Raw genomic sequence first — 21693 nt, forward strand, 5'->3', positions numbered from 1 at the left:
TTCCATTTTAACTTAACCATAAACTGTTGTAGAAAAGAATGACGGAGTTGAGAAGGTTAAACGCTTTCTGTTAACTCCTGCTAACTTGTATGTTTTCATGTGGTTAATAAATAAAAATTTAGGGGACAAACATTAATAGTCCGACACTGAAAGTCCGCTAAACTAATAATTTTACGGGAGTGGGCCTAGTTCTTTCTTTCTTTCTTTCTTTCTTTCCCGATAAGACCTTAGTCAACCGGACCAAAAAAACCATCCAATAATAATAATGACATCCTATCGTACCATAATTCTCTCTATAGTTATAATTATCTAAAAATATAAATATTATCTCTTATTTTAATCGTATGATGACCAGTAAATTTTAATCATTATCACTGAGCTCGGTATCCTTGGTAAAACTGGGGTATAAAAAAATCTAATATGTAAAAGTCACGTGTGCACTATTTCCGCTAAATTTAAATAAAAAAAAAACAAAAGAATTAAAAATTTTACAGGTTAACCTTACCTCGGGCTAAACTACATTAACCTGTAAAACCTCCCTATCCTCGGTAAACTTTGAATCAATTTTCCACATGGATTTTACAGTTTAAATCATTTTTATGTGGAGTAAATAAAAAGTATATATAAGGAAGTCAAATAACTAAAAAGTTTACCATTTATAAAATTTAGTATTAAAAAGTCCTTTTCTTTGTTTTATTTATATCAATATATATATCTGGTTATATATATAATTTTACATCAATTAAAAATGGCTTACACTACCAATACAGTCAGCTCTGCTGCTGGTCCTGATCCAAAATCTTTATTAGCCAAAGAAAGAGCTACAAATGCTTGGGATCCCGTTAAAATGCATTACTTTTTAGAAGGTTCTGCTGAAAAAGCTGAAATGATTAAAAGTTTAACTCAACAAATGGAAAGAGATCCAATCTTGGCTGCCGATTACAACTATTATGATTTAACTAAAGAACAACAAAGACAATTAACTGCTGAAAAAATTAGTCGTGTTGCAAGATATATCGAAGTTGAATCTTTCCAAGATTTTAACAGAAGATTGTCTCTTATTGGGGTCTTTGATCCTCAAGTTTCAACCAGAATCGGGGTCAATTTAGGTCTTTTCATCTCTTGTCTTAGAGGTAATGGTACCTTTGATCAATTACAATATTGGGCTTTAGGTAAAAATACTGCTTATATTAGAGGTATTTATGGATGTTTCGCCATGACTGAATTAGCTCATGGTTCAAATGTTATGGGTTTAGAAACTACTGCTACTTTTGATAGAGAAACTGATGAATTTGTTATCAACACTCCTCATATTGGTGCTACTAAATGGTGGATTGGTGGTGCTGCTCATTCAGCTACTCACTCTACTGTTTATGCCAGATTAATCGTTGATGGTGAAGATTACGGGGTTAAGACTTTCGTTGTTCCATTAAGAGATTCAAACCATGACTTAACTCCAGGTGTCACTGTTGGTGATATTGGTGCTAAGATGGGTAGAGATGGTATTGATAACGGTTGGATTCAATTTTCATCGGTTAGAATTCCAAGATATTTCATGTTACAAAAATTCTGTAAAGTTTCAAGAGAAGGTGATGTTGTCTTACCTCCATTAGAACAATTATCTTATTCCGCTTTATTAGGTGGTAGAGTTATGATGGTTTTAGATTCTTACAGAATGATTGCTAGAATGTCAACCATTGCTTTAAGATATGCCATTGGTAGAAGACAATTCAAATCTCAAGCTGCTGAAGAATCTGAAGAAGATAATGTTCCAGAAACTCAATTACTTGATTACCCATTACATCAAAGAAGATTATTACCATTCTTAGCTGCTGCTTATGTTGTTTCAGCCGGTGCTCTTAAGGTTGAAAGAACTATTGAAGAAACTTTGAATGAATTAGATGATGCCGTTGATTCAAATGATGAAGATGGTATATTAAAATCTATTGATGCCATGAAATCTTTATTCATTGATTCAGGTGCCTTAAAAGCTACTTGTACTTGGTTAGCTGCTGAAACCATTGATCAATGTAGACAAGCTTGTGGTGGTCACGGTTACTCTTCTTACAATGGTTTTGGTAAAGCTTATAACGATTGGGTTGTTCAATGTACCTGGGAAGGTGATAACAACGTTCTTGGTATTAACATTGGTAAACCAATTGTTAAACATGTCTTGAATGTTATTGATAACGGTAAGGTTGTTAAAGGTTCTTCAGCTTTCTTAACTCACACTAAAGATTTTATTGGTGCTAATGCTAAGAAAACTTACTTAAACTCTCTTGCTGATGTTGGTGACTTAAAGAAACTTATTAAAGCTATTGAGGTTGCTATTATCAGATTGACTTATGAAGCTTCTGAAACTCAAAGAAAAACTTCCTTTGATTACATTGGTGCTGAAATGGTTAACATTACTAAATTAAAGGCTCACCATTATTTATTAGAAGAATATTTAAGAAGAGTTGAAGAATTTGATGATGCTTCATTAAAACCATACTTAATCTTATTAGGTAAATTATATGGTGCTTCCATTGTTTTAGATAAATTCTCTGGTATTTTCTTAACCTTCAATGTTATCTCAACTGAATTAGTTGGAAAATTATCTGCTGAATACATTCCAAAATTATTAGCTGAAATCAGACCACACACTGTTGCATTCACTGATTCATTCCAACAATCTGATATGATTATTAACTCTGCTATTGGTAAATTCGATGGTGATATCTATGAAAACTATTTCAGTATCGTTAAGGCTCAAAACCCACCAAGAGCACATAAGGCTCCATACTCTGCTGCTTTAGAAGCTATGTTAAATAGACCAAGCTTAGATGAAAGAGACAGATTTGATAAAACTCATGAAGCTGCTGAAACTTTATCAAAGTAAATGATTTGATTGATTGATGACTTGTTTTTATTCTAATTCTAGTTTATTTTATTTATTATTTAAGTTTTTATATATATAAATCCAGAAGTTATGTAATGTTAATTATTTATTAAAATGTAGATTACAAAATTAAAATAGTACAAAAAGATGTTGTATTAAAGAGTTGCAAGCAACTAAAACTTTTAAGAGAAACTGGAGTAAAATGGAACTAGCCATTAAAATAAAACATAGATAAAGAAAATTCACAAATAAGTTAACGAAAGAAGATAAAAGGGTATATACGTAAAGATACACATTGTTTAATCACTACCAGATGGAAGAGTAGTGTTAACATTAATATCAGCGATAAGATCAGTGATTTCATCTAAATTAATTCCAGCAATCGATCTAATGAAGTTTGAAAAATCAGTATTTTCATGAGTTCCAGCTAAACCATCTTTAGTATTCAAGACCTTTTGTTTAAGATAATCAGAATTCGAAAATGAGTAGATATCAACGTCAACAGCGGAATGACCACCAGTACCCCAAGCAACTTTAGATCTTGAACTAGTTAAGTTAGCAATAGTTGGAGCAAGTTTGGAAGTACCGACTTTTCCCTTAACTCTTTGAACTTCTTCATCAGTGAACTTAGATAAACCTAAACCTTCTTGAAGAACATCTTTGGTGATAAAATCAGTCAAAGCAGTATCGTTATCTTTCTGAGGGAAATCTTCAATTGAACCAGCCAAGAATTCACTTGAGTGAGTTGCATTGAAAATAGCCTGATAATCACTTGGTTTAGTCCCCCAAACAGATAAACCACCAGTTTCATGATCAGCAGTAGAAACAACAATAGTGTCAGTAGTTGAATTTTGAACGAATTTAGAGACTTCAGCAATAACATCATCAAATTCTAAAACTTCACGAGCAATGGTTTGAGCATCATTAGCATGACCGGCATGATCTGGTCTTGAGGCTTCAATCATCAAAAAGAAACCTTGTTCATTTTCTTCAGTTGCTTTATCTAAAGCTTTTAAAGCAACTTGGGTCTCTTCCAATAAACTTGGATAAACACTTTCATCACGATCAATCTTATATGGAATATCTTTGTCAGCAAATAAACCAAGTAAAGGCAAGGTAACATTATCACCACCTTGTAAAGCATCAAATTGTTCTCTGTTACCAGCATAAGTCCAAGTACCATTAGCTTGAACTTCTTCAACCAAATTTCTGTTATCTGGTCTAGCACCTCCTTCAGAGTCGAGTGGAGTGAAGAAATTTCTACCACCACCTAAGATCAAGTCATTAACCCTACCTAATGGGTGTCCAACACCTAACATTTGCTCAGCAATTAAATCTTCTTGACCTCTTAAGAGTGCATGTGCAGACCAAACAGATGGTGTAGCATCAGTAACTCTAGTGGTAACGACAATACCAATAGTATAACCTAATTGTTTCAAAGCTTCACCGATAGTACCGATTGGTTTTTTGTTTTCTGGGTCGACTCCAATTGCACCATTGTAAGTCTTTTTACCTGTAGCTAAAGCAGTACCAGCTGCTGCAGAATCAGTAACATAAGAGTCATTCGACCTAGTTCTGAATGTACCAATTAAAGAAGTATCTAAGTTTAATAAATCGTTGAATTCTAAATCATCACGAGTTTGCTTAAAAGTTCTAGCCAATTGAACAGCAGCAGCACCCATACCATCCGATACTAAGAAGATGATATTTTGTTTTCTAACAGCAGCATTGTCAACTGGAATAGAAGTAACAATATTACCAAATAAAAAGATAACGATTAATACAAGAACTTTTAAGTTGAAAGTCATTTTTGAAGTTTGATTGATTTTTGAGATCAGATTTTGATAGAGAAAGACACATTCAAGAGAGTTGCAGTTCAAGTTAGTTAAATTAAGTCCTATTTATAGTTTTGAATAAGGGAGAGTCAACTGTTTCCCTTGTAATGGTGTCTTATAACATGTATTAGGCTATGGTTGAAAAATTTAGTTGTGGTTGCACAACTTTGAAATATTTTGGGGCCACGAGGATTTTGCGACAAGAAAAATCTTTATTCCCAAATAGGGTTAAATTAAAAGCTTTTGCTTTTAGTCAACTGTAAACGATTACGGAATTTGAAAAATTAAGTGGAGATCAAAAATCTGATTATAATTAGGAAATGAGCTAAATCTTATGTTCGAAGACCACTTTCCGCTTCTGTAGTAGTTCCTTTTAGTTTACGTTGTTCGCATTTTACTAGAGTTTTTTACAGTTGAACCTTAGCTCTTAATGAAAAAAGAATTTGGACAACAGTTTCATCAATTTACGGTAAGACACATGGCATCGAAGAGAATTATAATTAAGGGGGCGTCATATAAAAAGTCTTGAGTTGTTTCCTATAGAATAAACTTTCCCTCTCTTGGCAATTACTTAGAAGGTTTGGTGCGGAAAGTTCACTTTTCTCTCCAGAGTTAGGCTAATCACAGTAAGCTACCACCCTTCCCGGAATTACATAAGGGAATATGTATATATATTCTACCAAGAATGTAGCAAAGACTTGATATTAAACCTTGGAAGATATATCTAAAAGCAATATTCTGGTTATACAAGAAATTTATAACCTATATACGACTATTGTTCCATCCTCAAAACCCAGAAATATTAATTGACCACTGTGGTTGTGTCGGTTTCTTACTAATTCTCTATATGAACTACGTTGTTGCAACTTATCACTATGCGGCTCCATAACCATAAGACAATTTAGCTTTATTGTCCCCTTCAACTGCCTTTCATTCTCACTATTGGCAATTGTTGTCTCTATACTGCTTACACTGGGTAGCTCCCTTTTTATCAGAAATTTAGTTTCGATCTCTGACTCTCTACTTCGTAAAGATATTCCCTCAATCAAACCACTCCAATAAGATACCAATATAAGATCCTCATGAATTTTATTGAATATCAAAGATTGAACACCTGAATAGTTTAATTTCTTAATTGTTATATGGTCAGCTGATTCCGTTTCAGGAGAATAATCCAAATAGTTATGGATAACTATCTTTTTGTTGGTTGAACCAGTAATGAGCTTATTATTGTTATGAGCCATAGATAAAACTGGATTGGGGCTGTGAAATGAATTAGCATAGATTAACTTGACCGATGGATCCTTATTTATTATAGTCTTATCAAACAGTTTAGGTGTAGTACTGAACAATCCTGCAAGCTTTGATACAGACTCTTTTGGTGGAGTTTCCACAGATACTGACTCAGATATTTCTTGTTGGTTAAAAGTTATTTCTAATCCAATCACTTCACCAGATTCAAAACCTAGAAATAATCGATTCAGTTCTTCAATGAAAAGCATTTTCATAATAATACCGAAGTCATTTCTTGCTAATTCACCCTCACGTATAATTTCTTCAATTTTATTATGGTTTTTAAATGTTTGGTATGAGCTATAATTGGAAATTGTTCTCGTGAAACTGAACTCATCTTTGTCATCCCATTTTAAATTATATACATCAAAGTTATTGGAATCAACTGTAGCTGGAGTGAATAAATTGTGGTTGTTATATTCTATATTACAAAAGTTTAATGAATTGATTGGTAATAAAAATACTTCAATTGGTGATTGTGAGCCTGACGGTATTCTCCATATTTTCACTGTTGAATCACGAGATTGAGTTAGTATCAACTCATTTTCAATTTGTTTTATTGTAAGAATCGTATCAGTATGTGCTTGCCATTGTTTAAATGGTCTTTTTATATTGATATCCCATATTATGACTAAACCTGAAGAATCAGATGAAATTGCATATCGCTTTTCTGATAGTACAATTGATTCGAGATATGAAATAGAAAGACTATGTCCCCGTAAAGAAAACAATTGCTTTGGATCCAATTCTTCTACCATTTCTAGTTCATATTTGTTAAGTATATGTAAAAATCAAATTACGCTAATATTTCTACCATATTAAAAAAAAAAGATCAGATAAGGCGTGCACTTTACAAAACCAGATCAAATAAAGGAAGTATATTGTATTACTTATCTAAATTTAGCTATATATATTTACAACTTTGGTATTTGTCTTAAAGTCTCTAAGTCTTCAAAGCCTTTACCAGTCCTGATGAAGCTGGATAAATTTTTTTGAATGTAAACGAGGTAGTAGTCTCTGATTTTTTGATATTCAAATTCTACACTGTGAGATCTAATCCATTCACCACCATTTCTTTTGATAAGATATCTACTCTTCCACTCAGTTTCATTATCGTCAGCTGGAGTAGTTATACGTTCTTTTGATTGAGCAGAATCAATGGCAAGCTGAGCTTCAACTCTTATCAAAAAATGTCTTCTAGTTTCATTAAAAAGGAAAGTTGATAGCTTTATATTGTACTTAACAGCACCGGGAGTGGTTTCATACCAATAGTTAGAAGATGTTTCTGCCAATGCTCTATATAAAGCAAAAGCATCACTAAATCCAAACCCAGCCCCAGATCCATATGCACCAGCAGTAGGATGTGCAGCATCACCTGCGAACACTACCTTATCTTTCAAAACTAAATCATGCAACCAACTACCAGATTCTAATGGGAAAGCTTTTATATCAGGAACAGCTTCAATCACTTGAGAAATGATAGGATCCCATTCCTTGTAGTAATCAGCTAAATATTTCTTACCTTCATCACCAATTGATTTATTCCATTTTAACTTTTCATAAGTTTCGTATTTTTCGGGAATAGATGCTACAATTCCATATTTATTCAAACCTAATCTTGATAAGAATACCCAAGACCCAGTATGCCTAACCCAATTAGATGTGTCATCATGAATTCCTTTGACATGTTTAACATACGATTCATCAAACACACTTCTATAAGCCACTGATCCGCGATATTTCAAAGTATTAGGATAAAATTGATGGCGGATCTTAGAGTAGATTCCGTCAGCCACAATTACTAAATCAAAGGGTGTAGAAGGTGGTTGATTTTCAAAATGAGCAATAACTTTAGAATCATTGTCAATGAATTCAATGTTAGATATTTTATGATCATATTTAATTAATCCAGATGGAACATATTCCAAGATTAAATTAAGTAAAGCCACACGATGGGTTCTAGCTTCCACAAATTGTTCACTTCGATTATAAGTGGGCTGATTATAAAGCACCTCTCCAGTTTTCCAATGACGACTTAAGAAAACACTATCTTTACCCCCTTTATAGGCAATTGAATTGACTTTTTCAATAGGGATGAATTTGCTTAACATATCAAGGGACTGATTAGGAAGCGCAATCCAAGCTCCAAGTTCCGTTGGTTCGGGAGATTTTTCAAATACTGTAATGGAAACATTTGGTAAATGGGAAAGGGCTAAAGCTGAATAAGCTCCAACCAATCCACCTCCTAGAATTCCGATTTTCAATGGTTCATCAGCTGTCATTTTGTTTCTTAATGGTTTACCCTTATCTAAACAGATTAATAATTTTTCAGATTAAGGGGAGCTTCGCATTTATATATCGATAATTGCAAAAAAAGGAATTAGACTTCAGCCACACTAATTTATGACATGACATTAGATTTATATGCAAAAAATTGTAGATCTCTTTTAAGTTATATATTCCGTCTTTTCTTGGTAATAAACTAATTAATAAACTAAGCTAATTAAATTAAATTAAATCATTAACATAACTATTTTTCAATGCGGGCTGTTAATTTTTGTTCAGCAGCTTCCGATTTTTCAAATCTATCTCTTTCTTCCAATGGAGCTCTGTTCAACAAAGCTTCAAAAGCACTTGAATAAGGTGCTTTATAATGTCTTGGAGGATGGATTTGTTTAATGGTTTCAAAGTAATTTTCATAAATATTACCATCATATTTACCAATCAAGGAATTGATGAAATTATCTGGTTGTTGAAACGAATCAGTTAAACCAATAACATAAGGTCTGATAGCCAAATCTAATTGGGGAGTGAATTCAAGAGTCAAATATGAGGCAACTTCTGGATCAATTAATTTGAATCTAATGAAATCGGCTGCAAATGGGGTAAATATTTGAGTAACATAGTATAATTTAAGTAAATTAGCTAAATGTGAAGTTAAAGCATGATCGGTATTAGAATCAATCCTTTCAATAAATGTTTCTAATAAATAGTAGTGACATCTTAATTTAGATAATTGAACTCTGTCATGACTAAGTAAATCCCAATTTCCCTTGTAAGCTTTTAATTGATCTAATAATAAAGCAGCAAATTTAATAACAGCCACTTTAACAGCTAATTTAACTTTATCTAAATTCTCAACATCTCTTCTGGTTGCAATTATTATATCTTTTTGATGAACCCATTGAGGAGCTTCATTTAAAAATAATAACGAAGGAGTATTAATAGGTTTCTTTTTGTCTAAGATTTGCTGAATATTCTTCACTAAAGTCTTACCAACTGACATACCCAAGACATTATTATCACCTTCCCAAGTACATTGAACAACCCAATCATTATAAGCTTTACCAAAACCATTATAAGAAGAGTAACCATGACCACCACAAGATTGTCTGGTTTCATTAATCAAATCAGCAGCTAACCAAGTTAAGGTTGATTTCAAAGACCCAGAATCAATGAATAATGCTTTGGTATCAATAATTGATTTATTAATGAGTTCTTTACTATCAGCTCTGATAGCTCTTTCTAATTCATCCAAGATCACTTCATGTTGTTTTTCTAATTTATCGGTTCCTAACCCCATTGCATAAGTTAAAGCCAATAAAGGAATTAATCTTCTTTGATGTAAAGGATAATCTAATAATTTTGATTCCAATTCATCAGATGGATTCTTTTTAAATTGTCTTCTACCAACAGCATATCTTAAAGCAATGGTAACGAATCTAGCACCAATTCTATAAGAATCATTTGCCATTGAAACTCTACCACCTAATAAACTAATATAAGATAATTGTTCTAATGGAGGTAATACCACATTACCGAATTTATCAACTTTACACCATTTTTGTAACATGAAATAACGAGGAATGCGAACCTCAGTGAATTGAATCCAACCATTATCAACCCCTTGTCTACCCATTTTAGCTCCAATATCACCAATAGCAATACCAGGTAATAAATTATGTTGAGAATCTCTTAATGGAACTACAAAAGTTTTAACTCCATAATCTTTACCTTTAACAATCAAACGAGCATAACATACAGTATGAGTAGCTGAATGAGCAGCACCACCAATCCACCATTTAGTGGCACTAATATTTGGAGTATCAATGATGAATTCATCTTTTTCAATATCCAAAGTGGCAGTGGTTTCACACCCAGCGACATTTGAACCATGACCTAATTCAGTCATACCAAAACAACCATATAATTGTTTGATAGAACCAGCTTCTCTGTATTTAGCCCAATAATTGAATTGTTCATCGGTACCATTACCTTTAATACAATGTAAGAAAAGACCTAAATTAACACTAATTCTAATCCCCATAGATGGATCAATAACTGTCATTAAATTCAAACGTCTCCAGAATTTCTTAGGATCTTCTAATTCCAAGTATCTTGCCATTCTATCGATTCTTTGAGCCACCAAAGCTCTTTCATCTTTATAACCCATATCATAATGTTCAGGACTTGTTTGTAAGAAAGTATCTCTTTCAATTGATTTAAAGAGACTCAATACTAAATCTGATTTTTCAACTGAACCTTCTAAGAATTGATGCATTTTAACGGGATCAAAATTAGTTTGACTTCTTTCAATGGCAATTGCTTCTGCTGGTTGAGGAGCTTTTTCAGTATCAATGATTCTTGATACTAATAAGGGGCCATTATTAACGAGCTTTTTCAGCTTATTACCGTCTCTTAAAGCCATTGGAGCCATTATAAAAGATTCAATTGATTTATAATTATAAATTACTACTATATCCAGATCTTATCCAAAGAAATGATGATATACTGATAACGAAGTGAAAAATTTATGGATAGAAAATCAGATATTGAATTATATTTATATAAGGATTAATTATTATTTTGTTTTTACAGGTTTTTCCCCTCCTCTTACCGTGTGTATCCATTTAGGATTTATTACCCACCACCACCACCACCCCCACATAAACAAAAAAAATCAGTCTACGTTTTTTACGTAACAGTTTAGGGGAGGGAGATCCTCCCCCTTCCCCTGTCTACTACATAATGGTAATGGTTATCGAACATAGTTGATGATAATAATGTTAGCTGATTTCTTTAATGGTTGGCATTCAAATTACTTGGTGGTTGTTTATACAGGTTTAATTCGGCAATAATGGACTTTTAAATTTGATCTGAGTATGAAAATTGGTTTGTGGGGTAAATCCCACCAAGCAGCGCCTAAGAATAAACAATGGTGAACCAAAAACTGTCATAGTGCAGTGCCCAAAATTTTTCTATAACCTTTAATTAGTTAGTGTATATAAACCTCAGTAAATAGCCACGGGAAATTATATTGTAGTTAGTTATATATATAGTATAATTTCTTATACCGATAAAGATCCGTTAACATTTAGAGTTGCTAAAATCCATTGAAACGAAGTGGGCAGGTGTTTGTTAATGTAAGGATACGTTTCATAGTAGTGTAAATGATGAATGTACTTCAATCGGTACTTACTGTAATAGTTAATGAAATATAATGTTAGGTATACAATATACGCAATGATTCAATCACTCATGTAATTAGTAGTACGAAACATGATGTCACAAAAATTACATAGAATTATAATTATAGAGCAGGTGCTATGCTATATTCTACACCAAACTAGTTAAACACTATAAATACATAAAATTGATCATTATATAAAAATAAATCCGTATAATCACCGTATATAAATTTATTTAACGGTGATTGAATAGTATTGGAATTTAAAGTAAAGTGCAGCCTTGAAGCCGCTCACAATTTAAAAGAGAGCAAAAATCTGATCATGACCTTACACTTTTTACATGCTGAGGCATTTAAAATGTAATTTAATTTCGTTACTTTAATTTCACTATTTATAAATTGATATATCATCGTTTGTTATTATATAAACTGGTATCTTATGGTATCTACATACTATCACAACTAGTACAACAACATCCTAAACAATGCCTAAATTCAAATTCATGTGTCATACTCCAGGACCAATCACAAAACGGAGAAGAAGAGTTGCAAATATTCTTACTGTTATTTGCTCACCAGTAGGTATGGTTGCTGTAAATGCAACGATTAAACAACGATTACTTAATAATCTTTTATGGCATTTAGGTTTGGTTCCAGGTATAGTTCATGGATTATTGCTTATTCGTGATTTACCTGAATTAACAGAATCTGAAATCTTAGAGGAAGAATATGATGAATTAGTTCAACAATTAGAAGAAGCTGAAGATGTTCAACAAGCTTTCAAAGATTTACAATCAATATATACCGATTATGATGATGAAACACTTATTTGAATGGGGTTTCCCTTTAGTTCTGATGTTCATTCTGGTAATTTTCATTTCATATCTACAGCCGCATCTTTTATTCTTTAAACAGAGATTTTAAAATCTTTGACTTTCCCATGTGTTTACGATAATTTATTTAGTTCTCCCTTTCATTACTATTATTTAGAGTAATAATATTTTTAGTTTTGTATACTATGTTTCATTGTAGTAATCAATAGATTGGTAACCAATTGTAATACTAAAAACAAAACGGAGCGGCTGAAATACCAAATTATTCTCCCTTGAAAGGAGATAATTTATAATTTATACCCATAAACCGTCCAATCACCGAATCCACACAGACAAAAATAAAATTGATCATTAAATTTAATGTCAGGTTTCATTATGAGTTATTTATATTTAATATTTATTATCAGCCTCGTGCTACTTAAATGGGTAATATATAAAGATCAAAATAGATCCCAATTCAATTAAACATTAAATTAATCTTATCGTAATATATAGACTTTTGTATATCAACTGACAAAATGACTTGTAAGGGGTTTTGTATATCAAGAGACAAATTGACTTTTAAGTGTTACAATCCAGGTCCAATATCAAAACGGAGAAGAAAAGTTGCAAATGTTCTTACCATTATTTGTTCACCAGTTGGAATGTGTGCAGTGAATTGTACTGTTAAACAATTATTGATTAACGAGCTTTTATTCCATTTAGGAGTTATCCCTGGTATAATCCATGCGTTAATGTTTATTAAGAAATTACCTGATCTTGATGAGAGCCAACAGAAAGCTATTGCTGATCAACTTATAATCATTCAAGAGAGTTTCAAAGATGTTGAATCAATCCATAGTCACTATGATCAAGAAACTCTTACTTCAGATGTATCAATGAGAAAAAGACAATCATTCGTTCAGACTTGATGTAACTTATCAAATTATTATGTTTTACGCCGATTTTCAATTCTTTTTATGTTTTCAATTAAATCATTGGTGCTTGTTTAACCAAATTGATTCCTCTATATACTTATGAAATGTTTATTTAATACAAACTAATGAAATATATAACAGACCCTATTATATGTAATACAATCTATTTTTGCAACCAGTACAGGTTTTGTGATTTTTGTTCCAAATAACAATTAACTCCTGTAACCATCACATACCAAGTTAATAAAATTATACCTGCTCTTCTATCAAATGTCCAATTATTCAATGGAATATATATTAAATAAAACAATAAAGTAATAATAAGAGCAATAACACTTATGAATACCCCAAAACCCAAATCGAATTGAATCGGATTATATTTCGGTTGAGAAATAACAGTGACCCAAAATCCATTCACACCAAGATCTAAAACAATGATTAGGACAGGCGCTCCCAAACATGCATTTATACCCAATAAAGGATCAAATCAAGTGGATAAGGTTATGTCGGTGATCAAATCATTCATGGAACTAGTTATGGAATAGACATGAAGTCCTAATAGATAATCAGGTATTTTCCTAATGAGATCAAAAGTTTTCAAGATTTTTAAAAATTTGAATGGTGACAATTGATAAGATGAGTAATGATATCGATATACCGATGAAGTTTATGATTATTTTGAATAATTTACTTTGAAAAAGGTTAATACTTGCACCAGTATGAGGTCAGTTAAGATAATTGGTTTCATAATGAGTGAAAAAGTATAATGGGGTAATAAGGCTGAAAATTAATTAAGGTTACTAAGAAAAAGTTCGTAAACAACGTGAATCAAAACCATATAAGGAAAAGATGGCTTTAAGATAATTGTCTTTTCTATTCAAGTTTTAGTCATATTATTTACCTCTTGAATAATCAAGAATTGAAGAAGAGTCTGTCAGTTTCTATAATTGGAACAAAGTAATTATAATTAGAAGCGTATAATTAGAAGTCCTCAAAAAATATTCGAGCCCACATTTATTTACAGTAAGATAATGTACAACATAACAATGTCACTAAATGATGTAAATAATGATATGGTGTAAGGCAATGTGGTAGAAAGGAGCAGCCCAGCCCCTATTTAGATTCCCTATTTTAAGGATTCTTTGATTTCATAAAATTCTAAACCTATTTTAAGATCTAACCGATTTATAAATATGCGTAAAAATCTCCAAATGAAATCGGAAGAGAGTAGTTTTTACATATCTCATCAAGATCAATTTGATGCATAAACTCAACTTAATTATAATTACAATTTTATTTCCTCCATTAGGAGTTATCATTCAAAATGGATTCACGAGTGATGTTATGATCAATTTGTTATTAACGGTCTTATTTTACTTCCCCGGGTTAATCCATGGATTATATGTTATAAATCATACCGAGAAATATAACCGATTTTATAAATTATATCCAAGTTATTCCCAAATAAAGGAAAGAGAAAGATCTAAAGAAAATAGTATACAAGGATCAAGAAAAAGTTCAAGTTCCGTTGAATCCAAATTCTTGTATCCTTGATTGATTATAAATCGGAGATATAATTTTTGATCATTCAATCATTTTACAATTAGATCATAAATGACTTTTCAGATGACAATGGGATTTTATGGATCAATCGGTGACGAAATTGGTTTACCAGAAATACGAGATCAATTAATGGGGGAGGAAGGCACTGCTTAAATATGTCTTAAATGACTAAAGGGAGACATTTTGTGTTAGTCAATAGTGAGCCGCAGAGCGACATTTTCAATAAGTGTCATTCAAAGTCTATTACACACACGCTCACACATACACACTCCCTTACTACTATTACAATATTACCAATAGTGATGATATAAATATGATATAATTCCACATTTAAATGAATGAAATAATGGTTATATACAGTAATTGTAAACTTCTAAATCGTCAACTTTGTTTCAGAGTACAACAACAAACATCCAGTGAGTACCTTCACTATCGTCAGTAAACAAATTCCCGTTTAGTAACAAACATTTTTTTGTGTGTTCCTTTCCCAGTTTCCCCAAAACAAAAATTAAACAGTTCAGCTTTTTTTTTTTCCTTTTACTTTTCCCATTTTCATACTTCTTCTTATTCATCAATTGTAGATAGAATTCATTTCATTCAGTCATTCATTCATATCCATCTATTCATAAACCTCATCCTCAATCATCATAATGAATTCTGAAAAAATCGTTGCTGTTATCTTAGCCCTTTTCTTACCTCCATTAGCTGTGTTTATGAAAGTTGGTGCCACCACTCCATTATGGATTAACTTAGTGTTATGTCTTTTCGTTTGGTTCCCTGCTATTTTACATGCTTTATATGTTGTCTTAAAGGATTAGATTAATCAATTGACTTGAATCTCAAGTGATGCATTCTTAAATTTATGATTGCTGCCTGACTCGTCTCCTTCACTCCCTCCCCTTACTCCTCAAAAAAGGATTTGTTACAATTACTACTACTACTTATTACTTCGATTATTATTGCTTATTCATTTTTTATTATCATTACTAAAAGTCAATCGATTATCACTGTTACATTCAGATATCTTCAGCTAAGGGATTAATTCTTCAATTTCTATCCCATTCGATTCGGTCTGTACGGAAATCTTAATTGATATTACACTTTAAGTTCTATATGTTTTATTTTTTTTTTATTTTGTTGTTGTCATGATTATTATTATTACATAAAATCTAGTATTATTATTAGTCAAATGTTTTTATATGTTTATTTTGTTCAATTTTTAATCCTTTAATTATACATATTTCGTTGTTCATAATTGAATTGAATGTAGTTTATATCTGTTAGTAATAAATAACAAAAAAAAAAAATAATATGTAAGATAATTGAGATTTCAGATAATGTATGGTAAGGCTAAGTCAAATCCCCACTAAATAGGAGTGAAAAGTTGTTGAAAATTAGGTTAATCAATTTTAAATGTTTTTGCATCAAATAAGTCAGACTTATAGGGGTAAAAAAAAAATAAAACAATTCATATAATATAATATGTTATATGCTTAAAGGTTAGACGATCATAAGCCATACCAATAGATTTAAAAGGAGGCAAAGTAAGAGACTGACTGCGTGGGTGAGTATTTATACAATTAATGTTCGTGTGAATGTTAATAGGAGGATTATTTAACTTTACTACTATAGTCTTAAGACAATTTAAAAAAGGATTATACACAATTGAATTGAATAATTCTAATATGAACAATAGTTGAATAATAATATAGAGGAGGGGAGGGAGTGTATGTAATAAACGTGTCTTATGTAATAAATTATATAATCAATTTTTAAAAGGGGTTAGAGAAAGAGAGAGAAGGGAGGAGGAGGGGGGGGGGGATCTCTTTCCATTTTCGTACTTTCCATTGGTTTACGAAAAACGACAACTTTAACTAAAACCCAAAACCAAAACAAACAAACAAATAAATAAATAACTAGCCTGTATATACTGCTGCTTTGTTAATTACATGAGTCTTGTGAATATTACTCTGATATTTATTTATTAACTATTGGGTGTATTTATATATAGGTAATTCCCCAAATCAAACAATAGTATTAAAGCCTAGAACTTGTAGTAGTTATACTTACTTACTTACTTACCCACTTACTTACATACAATAATACATTTTTCATATGCTAGTTTATACATTGTTAAAACTATCCCTAAAAGTCATAATTAGATATAAAAAAAAAAAAAGAATGGAAAAATTAAACCATTTTGCAGTTTACCAATCCATCCAATTAAATCGCAGAATTCGAAATTGATAATTAGATCGCCTGCATACAACCCACTTAACATGTAAAAAAGAACCATGTATAAACCATGTGAGGGAAGGCCTAAATTAGGTTAATCAAGCGAATAATGCTTTGTTAACCAATTTGGTATTTGGTTATTTATTGATTTAACTAGTTATTCTTATCAACTATGAAGTCTTTCGATTCAGATGGAGATCTAACACTACTATGGTTATGGTTTACCACCATTTGTGTCATAACGAAGGAGATGTCCCATAAAAAGAAATTGAAACTAGGATTAATTATTAGAGTTAAAAATTTAATTTCTTTTTTTATTTTGTGTCAAAGTTTATAAAAAAAGGACAAAACAATTTCATAAAAATAAAATGAGACAAAGAAGGAGAATTTTAAGCAGCAACCGATCGATACGCCGCCCTAATATAGATAAGGGTTAAACTAATAAGCATATTATAATTATTGCTGTAATAACTGTAGGTAAAGGAAAAGTGACAGAAGGTTGACTTGATTAAGGAACCGTAAACCCTTTTTCATTATAGTCTATAGTAAAACTAATAATAATAATTTCCATTCTTTCTTTCTTTCTTTTTTTAATTTCTGTTTCTTTTGTTTTCTTTCTTTCTTTCTTCTTTATTGCTTCATCTTTCCTATAGCTACTACCCCTAACTTAACCATCTCGACGATCCTTAAGTCTCCTTGCTTAATTTGTCTTGATTTCTTTTTATTTCGTTACGGTTGTCAAGGTTGTTGTCGTAAATTAAGCACTAGTTTGTCATTTCTTTTCCATCCATTTCTGACATTCTTCAAATCATACATTATATATATATATCAAATCGTATCCTGATACATCCACATATTTATCCATTCCCACCATCCATCCATCCATCCATCCATCAATCAATCATTCATTTCTGCCTTTCTTCCTTAATTTAACTATTCCCCATTCTTGCATTATCATTTACATTAATTAAATGATTCAAATCTAATTCCATATCAAAACTTCCAACCCCATTCGCCTCCTCCATATATAATCCATATATATATATATATATCCAAAAGTAACAAACATTTATAGCATAATCAACCATGACTACTAAAACTGCGTTGAATGATTCATCCAATCTTGTGCTAACTGATAGCAACAATACATCCTCCAATAGTCTTTTAACATCAACTGAAGAAGCCATTACTGCCGCTACCACCAATACTAATATGCTGACAATTATTCAAAAATCAACGTCAACAAGTCAAAATACCACTAATGATGACGATAATGATAATAGTCTTAGTAATGATAAATTACCTCCATTTTCATTCAGAAAGAAACCGATTGATCAATATTCCATTTTAAAAAATAGATATTCATCATTATGTCGAACTATATCTTCTTCATCATCTACAAACACTACCATATCAAATCAACAAGCTTCGATGATGAATAAAGAAGAAAGTCAAGTCACTTCAGAAGCAGGTAATGTCATGTTTAAAGATGTTGATTATGATGAACAAATCAGATTTCCAAGAATGAATAATATGAATCATTATACTTATAAAAAGAAAGATTCTGATAATAAGAAATTTGGAGAAACTTCAGAAGAAGATGAAGATGTAGAACAAGTCAATATTGATAAGATTGTTGATGAAAAGATTTCCGGATCTCATAATTCATCATCGTCAGTAATGGTAGTTACTGATGATAAACCAGAAGATAAAAAGTATATTCCCGCTGCATTTGATTTAAATCAACCTTTAAGAAGATACTCTTTACCAGTGAATAATCGTAAATCATCAGGAAATTCAAATCATACCACTACTTCAGGATCTGATTCTCAAAATAATGATAATAAACAAATACTATCTCAACAACAAGAACAAGATGAAGAGGGTGAAGATGAAGAAGAATTATTAAGAGAATATACTTCTAATAATTATATTTATCAAAGGAATCTTGAATCTGAACAATTAAATCAACAAATTAATAATTTATTAGAAGATGATAAGAAAAAATTCATTGATTATTTACCAAAGAATAATCGAATTAAAAATCAATTATCATTTAGTAAACCTCCTTTAAGACCAACTCAATCTCAATCAAGTATTAAAACTAATACCACTACTAATTCAACGACCACCTCAAACACAGTCACGACTAATACCGCTAATCCTCATAATCCAAGTATTAGTAGTAGTACAGGTAGTTCTGATACTTCAGCTTCAACAGTTTCCAATCCTACTACAGGAACTATTAATCAAGTTTATCAATTGAAGAAACCTTTAATTACTCCGGCAGTACTTCGTCCAAATTATGTTGATAAGCCATATAATAGTATTCATAATCAAAAATTAGGTGATTTATTAACTCCTATTCAAACTAATCATACTTTTACAAATTCGATATATACAATTTCATCACCTATATCTCATACAAGTCCCGAGGAAGTTGATGAAGTGGAGACAGATCATATTGAACATGATGAAGAGTATCAAAAAGCTGCTGCTAGTATTAAACGTTCGATGGCTACTAATTCAATTCATAATTTTTCAGCAGAACCAACTCATATTCATTGGAAAAGTAATAATTTTACCAGTCATTGTATGAAATGTTTTAAAAGTTTTGATAATTCTTTATTATCATTATTTTATTATTATCTTCATTCCAATGTGAATAACATTAATAATTCCAATAATGGTAATACAAGTTCTGCAGCTTCAGTAAATCATCCTTCATCAAGAAGAAGTAAACATCATTGTCGATTTTGTGGATTGATTTATTGTGATGAATGTTTAGTTCAAAATGATTGTGAGATGTCTAATGCATCATCAGCATCATCATCAACTACTTCTATGACATCGATTATTGCTGATACTGACAAAGTTCGATTAGATTCGAATGCAAGATTTGTGATTCCAATTTATAAAAACATTAAACGATTACCGGTTGAAAATGAAGAAGTTCAATTAATTCATGATTCTAAAAATTATAAATTATTTAAAATTTGTTTGAAATGTTATGCCATTTATAAATCATTATTGAATGAAATAAATCTGGCTCAATCAACAAGTTCATCTTCATCATCACTTAATAATCATCCAACTTCATCATCAACCATAACTTCTATCAATGCCAAAATCTTAAAGTATAGTCCCTTCATATACGTTGAAAATCCATATGTTGATAATATGAAATTACAACAAGGACAAGCGGCAAATAATAGAAATAATAAACGGAAATTATCGGTCCAATCGCCTACGGCTGCTAATCTTATTCTGAATTATACATCAAGTTCAGGATTATCCTCCGGTTCAAATTCTTTAAAACCTCATACTAAACAGGATGATGAAAGACGACCATCTATGGTTGGGGAAGTTCCATCTGATTGGACTTGGAGTTCTTTCTGATGGTTATCATCTCCTGTTATTATTCATTTCTTTATCTTTTACTTCATATCTAAATCTCATTACCTTATAGTTTTCCATTCATTTCTTTCTTACATTTTTTTCATTACATTTGTTTGCTTTCCATTCTTCTTCTTCTTTTTTTTTAAATTCAGTTCCAGCGTGAAATTTTATACATTCATATCCCCTTTAAAGACATTTTCTAATTCCCATTTTTATATTTAATTCTAACTTTACATACATGCCATTCTAATATCATTCTAATATATATATATATCCATTAGTTCAATAATTTGTAATAGTTTCAGACACAATTTCTTTTCTTTTTTGTTTTTTTGCAACTTCAAGGCAAGCGTTTACAGAGATTATAAATTGTGTAACAAGTGATTAATAATTTTATAAATAATAATAAAGCCCGGATTGTAAATAAAAAATAAGCTCATAAATGAAGGTTATCCCATTGATCACAAAATCAAGCTTTTTTAAATAATAGCCGTACCATTATCAATTAAGTTTAGCGATTATATATTATTGTAAACGAGGACCAACTGAATGAGAGGCAGGCAGACAAGAGATAGAGAGAGATCGAGGTGTTGGGGTCAGCGAGATCAATGAAACTGGAGTAAACAACTAAGCACTGTGGCTATTGTTCAATGTATAATTCGTATTTGAACTAAATATCAGTTTTTTTTATAGTGAAGCAAGTTATTAGGGTTAGTGAACGATTTATTTCCCAATGCGGAATAATTGACAACAAACACAAAAAGGACAAAAATTGCGAATGGAATCAAGAGACGCGTTTTGAAGTTTGTATGGCAGTTAGAGAGAGAGAGGGACGGTTAATATCACCATATGAACTAAGTTGAAGTTTAATGGTGAGTGGGGGAACGATATAGTGGAGGGTAGAGAGTAAATGGGCGAATGAAGGAATAAGCTACATCGTTTAGAGTTGGCCTCTATTGTCAGACTATATTTCAATTGTCAGCAAGTATTTTGTAAACACGTAATTGAATCAATCAATACGTAACCAAAAAGTTATTATTAAAATCTTAATAGGGGTTGAGAGATAGTATATATAATTTGAAACACATTTGAAGTTGGGTGCTAGAAGATGTATTTCAATGTAGACAGATAAGCCATATAGATAAATAGATCCATCGATAAATTGACACACTTTCACACAAGAAACGGTTTATGGAACCTTATAAGAAAGAATTAAATAATTAAACCGTTGTAACTTACATAAAACCACTCTTGTGATTAATAATATATT

General features: G+C 31.2%; 9 protein-coding genes across 9 annotated transcripts; 5 read left to right on the forward strand and 4 right to left on the reverse strand. All coding sequences in view use genetic code 12, as the record gives it.

The window, feature by feature from the left end:
• The first annotated feature begins 302 nt into the window (after window positions 1-302).
• POX1-3 (acyl-CoA oxidase) lies at window positions 303-2989 on the forward strand. Its single transcript, XM_064903555.1, has one exon. The coding sequence runs from the start codon at window positions 749-751 to the stop codon at window positions 2879-2881; it is 2133 nt and encodes a 710-aa protein (XP_064761628.1). The 5' UTR covers window positions 303-748; the 3' UTR covers window positions 2882-2989.
• A 191-nt stretch (window positions 2990-3180) lies between these two features.
• PHO8 (Pho8p) lies at window positions 3181-4689 on the reverse strand (the record flags this gene model as incomplete). Its single annotated transcript, XM_064905059.1, has 1 exon — window positions 3181-4689. One exon carries the CDS (start codon window positions 4687-4689, stop codon window positions 3181-3183), a length of 1509 nt encoding a protein of 502 aa, XP_064761629.1.
• A 782-nt stretch (window positions 4690-5471) lies between these two features.
• Window positions 5472-6767, reverse strand: DFJ63DRAFT_313420 (uncharacterized protein; the record flags this gene model as incomplete). Its single annotated transcript, XM_064906171.1, has 1 exon — window positions 5472-6767. The coding sequence occupies one exon, from the start codon at window positions 6765-6767 to the stop codon at window positions 5472-5474; it is 1296 nt and encodes a 431-aa protein (XP_064761630.1).
• A 110-nt stretch (window positions 6768-6877) lies between these two features.
• DFJ63DRAFT_152301 (salicylate hydroxylase) lies at window positions 6878-8415 on the reverse strand. Its single transcript, XM_064903554.1, has one exon. It carries the CDS (start codon window positions 8289-8291, stop codon window positions 6924-6926), a length of 1368 nt encoding a protein of 455 aa, XP_064761631.1. The 5' UTR covers window positions 8292-8415; the 3' UTR covers window positions 6878-6923.
• A 124-nt stretch (window positions 8416-8539) lies between these two features.
• On the reverse strand, window positions 8540-10726 carry PXP2 (Pxp2p; the record flags this gene model as incomplete). The annotated part of the gene is made up of 1 exon (XM_064906172.1): window positions 8540-10726. One exon carries the CDS (start codon window positions 10724-10726, stop codon window positions 8540-8542), a length of 2187 nt encoding a protein of 728 aa, XP_064761632.1.
• Window positions 10727-11961: 1235 nt separating this feature from the next.
• On the forward strand, window positions 11962-12309 carry DFJ63DRAFT_335617 (uncharacterized protein; the record flags this gene model as incomplete). The annotated part of the gene is made up of 1 exon (XM_064908234.1): window positions 11962-12309. The coding sequence occupies one exon, from the start codon at window positions 11962-11964 to the stop codon at window positions 12307-12309; it is 348 nt and encodes a 115-aa protein (XP_064761633.1).
• A 518-nt stretch (window positions 12310-12827) lies between these two features.
• On the forward strand, window positions 12828-13220 carry DFJ63DRAFT_313424 (YqaE/Pmp3 family membrane protein; the record flags this gene model as incomplete). Its single annotated transcript, XM_064906173.1, has 1 exon — window positions 12828-13220. One exon carries the CDS (start codon window positions 12828-12830, stop codon window positions 13218-13220), a length of 393 nt encoding a protein of 130 aa, XP_064761634.1.
• A 1266-nt stretch (window positions 13221-14486) lies between these two features.
• DFJ63DRAFT_286947 (YqaE/Pmp3 family membrane protein) lies at window positions 14487-14780 on the forward strand (the record flags this gene model as incomplete). The annotated part of the gene is made up of 1 exon (XM_064905021.1): window positions 14487-14780. The coding sequence occupies one exon, from the start codon at window positions 14487-14489 to the stop codon at window positions 14778-14780; it is 294 nt and encodes a 97-aa protein (XP_064761635.1).
• Window positions 14781-18110: 3330 nt separating this feature from the next.
• On the forward strand, window positions 18111-20423 carry DFJ63DRAFT_313425 (uncharacterized protein; the record flags this gene model as incomplete). Its single annotated transcript, XM_064906174.1, has 1 exon — window positions 18111-20423. One exon carries the CDS (start codon window positions 18111-18113, stop codon window positions 20421-20423), a length of 2313 nt encoding a protein of 770 aa, XP_064761636.1.
• Between the last annotated feature and the right edge of the window lie 1270 nt (window positions 20424-21693).

This window comes from Scheffersomyces coipomensis (genome assembly GCF_036884675.1).
Source record: "Scheffersomyces coipomensis strain NRRL Y-17651 chromosome Unknown DFJ63scaffold_4, whole genome shotgun sequence".
NCBI lineage: Eukaryota > Fungi > Ascomycota > Pichiomycetes > Serinales > Debaryomycetaceae > Scheffersomyces > Scheffersomyces coipomensis.